Source organism: Wyeomyia smithii, chromosome 3, assembly GCF_029784165.1.
Source record: "Wyeomyia smithii strain HCP4-BCI-WySm-NY-G18 chromosome 3, ASM2978416v1, whole genome shotgun sequence".
NCBI classification, from domain to species: Eukaryota; Metazoa; Arthropoda; class Insecta; order Diptera; family Culicidae; genus Wyeomyia; species Wyeomyia smithii.
The window spans coordinates 261,668,839-261,671,491 of record NC_073696.1 but is presented as its reverse complement, the minus strand read 5'-3'; the positions used below and the strand labels follow the sequence as shown (position 1 = coordinate 261,671,491).

The following is a 2,653-nucleotide window of genomic DNA, read 5'->3' as shown; positions in this document are numbered from 1 at the left end:
AAAACTAAAACTGCTGAACATGTACACTGGAACTGTGGAACATTGTTCAATCGAAGAATGTCAATAAATATTTGGAAAGGGGCTACTAGAACCCCTTGAAATTTGGCAATGTGATCAAACGCTGTAGAGCGAGTCGTTTTCTTGTTTTTTTGCGGCAATGGGTCCATTTTGGCATGCTCTACAAGAGTAGCCATTAAAATCGAGGTTGTGGGAATCAAACCTCACTTTTTTAATGGCTATTCTTGAAAAACATGCCAAAATGGACCCATTTCCGCAAAATTTACATAGGATTCGCAACTTTTACATAGGACTATTATGCGAATAGCGGCAGAATAGTCCTAATTAATAGACGCAGTTGTGATTAGGCAGAAAATAAGGGGGAAGAATGGTAAATGCGTCTCTTGTTAAGTAAATTGACTGAAAATAAGGCACGTTATAATTGAAGAAATAGAGGATTTTGTTCTCAACGAAGTTGTTTTTGCATAATTATCTTGTTTATTTTAATTGATGTGGATAATTTTATAATTAAACATTTTTAGGTAAAAATTCTGTAGTCAAATCACTATTCTTGACCTGGCGATTGTTTTCTTTTTTGCAACACACAGAACACAGAGTAAGCCAGGTTCAGAGTCTGAAAAAAAAAATGCAATGGTAGATTATTTCTCACAAATACCTGAAAGCATTTCGAGTCCATACCGACATTAAAGATTTCAAATCGCAGTAAATTATCCCACCAGCCTTGACACGGATTGGTTGTTGGGTGCGGATCATCATCATCTCAACCTCTTTGCTGTTTCGAGGGATTAAATTGTACCACTCAGAAGAATACAACGCATGGGTCAGACGATCGCTTTTCAATGTTACCTCGTTGCTGAAGTAACATTGGAGGAATATTTGATATAATAACGCGCACAAATAAAGCGACGATGCGATAACCAATGAAAAATCTTTCCTCAAATAAACCTGTGAAAAATTGGAAGCATATTTTATGAGGACGAAAACAAGCATTTAATTTCACACATGTACCAGAGACAATCGGTAAGCTGTGGCGCACAAGCTTATGGCGCTAGCACAAAATTGAGCAAACATCGGTTTTGAATAAACATCTTCAGTATCCCGAACAAACCAGTATACTTTATTATAGTGTTGCACAAACTGGATGAACGACTTGCGATGTTTCGAATTTTCATCAGTCGATCCATGAGAGCAAGTTAATTGTGAAAATCTTCGTGAGAGGAAATCTAGTTGAGCTCCGGCTACCGTTAGAAGATATGATGCTTGCGATTCAACAGCTATGGCTAAAATACCGTGAATGCACATTCCAAAAACTTGATAAAACCATATAAATAAATAGGTGTATGGTGCGTCAACTCCGTAGGGTAAGCCCCAGATCCAAGAAAAGTAGGGCAATTTGTACTGCCCGTCAAAAAGAAGCGATATGGCTGACACGTTTATCGTCAGAACCAATGCCTGGAATATCGTGTAACAAGTGTTGAATCTCCACAGTAAAACGCGAACCAGGTGTAATTCTTCTTCACCGATCGATTGGAACTCTTTCGAAACTGCTAATTGATGTAGTTGTAAAACAGTGTAAAAATGTTTGAACAAACTGTACGCTTTAACGGCCATGGAAATTTCCGTTAGTGATATGTACAATGCCTCGGAAAAAAACTGATCAATCGTGTTGGTGACTAGCAATCCTGCTAAAATTGTCCCCAGGTACAGTAGAAAGAAAATCACAAAAAACACTACGCGGAAACATTGGTACAAACGCGTTTCGTTTTCGTCTCGCCAGAAGGCAACAAATTTCAAAAATTTGAAAGTGAGCCGAATGCACAGAACGTGGTCTTCCATGGTAGGACTTATTCTTTGGAGTCTTCGGTGGCTCTGTTGTCACTGACATTGTACAAAAGACATTTTTATATATGAGTCAAAATTGTACTTAGTTTTTAATTATGTACCTACGTTACTGAATAACACATTTTTAATTACTAGCACTCGAGTACTCCTAATTTCATAGTAGTCGAGCAGGGGTGTAACTCAAGACTCTGGCGCTAAAGCTGATGTTTCGAAGAAATCACCCACAATGCCACAATCAACATTTGATTGTTTCTCTACCGGTGAAGTGTTCAAGCGTTATTCGTAAAGTGGATCTAGAAAAAAAATCTGTGAATATACATAGAGTTCCTATCTTTTCATATACAAAAACACTGTAAAATATTATTTCCGACTATACGATTCGACAACTGACTTGTAAGACCAGTATCGTAATTCTAGAACAGCAGGAAAATCATAGTGAAACCTCTGATCATTCGTCATAGCATATTCATTCATAATACCACAGAAACTACCTGACTTATGATACAATAGCTTCTGACACCAGCAGTGAACAGGGGATAGTCTAAAAAAGTAGGATAGACAAAATTTCGATGAACGTTGAAATGCGGTAACTTTGCCAAATATTGTTCGATTTTAATAATTCGAACACCATTTAATTGGGGAACTTTTAAAATCTCATGTTCTGACCACAAAGGTGGGCTAGGTCTCTGAAAGTAGGGAATATCTATGAGTTCCGATAGGCACGGCATCTTATTAATTTTTGCATGGCTTTTTCAATGGGTTGCCTGATAAGAATGCTTATTTGCATCATGGG

General features: G+C 37.6%; 1 protein-coding gene across 1 annotated transcript; it reads right to left on the bottom strand.

The window, feature by feature from the left end:
* Positions 1-624: 624 nt before the first annotated feature.
* LOC129729228 (odorant receptor 94a-like) lies at positions 625-1,854 on the bottom strand. The gene is made up of 3 exons (XM_055687726.1): positions 1,019-1,854; positions 674-952; positions 625-631 (listed from the first exon to the last, which is right to left on the bottom strand). The coding sequence occupies exons 1-3, from the start codon at positions 1,852-1,854 to the stop codon at positions 625-627; spliced, it is 1,122 nt and encodes a 373-aa protein (XP_055543701.1).
* Positions 1,855-2,653: the final 799 nt, after the last annotated feature.

Excerpts from the sequence above, each read along its gene's own strand:
- LOC129729228 (XM_055687726.1), bottom strand. The coding sequence starts at position 1,854 with ATGGAAGACCACGTTCTGTGCATTCGGCTCACTTTCAAATTTTTGAAA. Across the intron at positions 953-1,018 it reads CGATTGTCTCTGGTACATGT|GAAAGATTTTTCATTGGTTA; the intron begins GTGAAATTAAAT and ends GGTTTATTTGAG.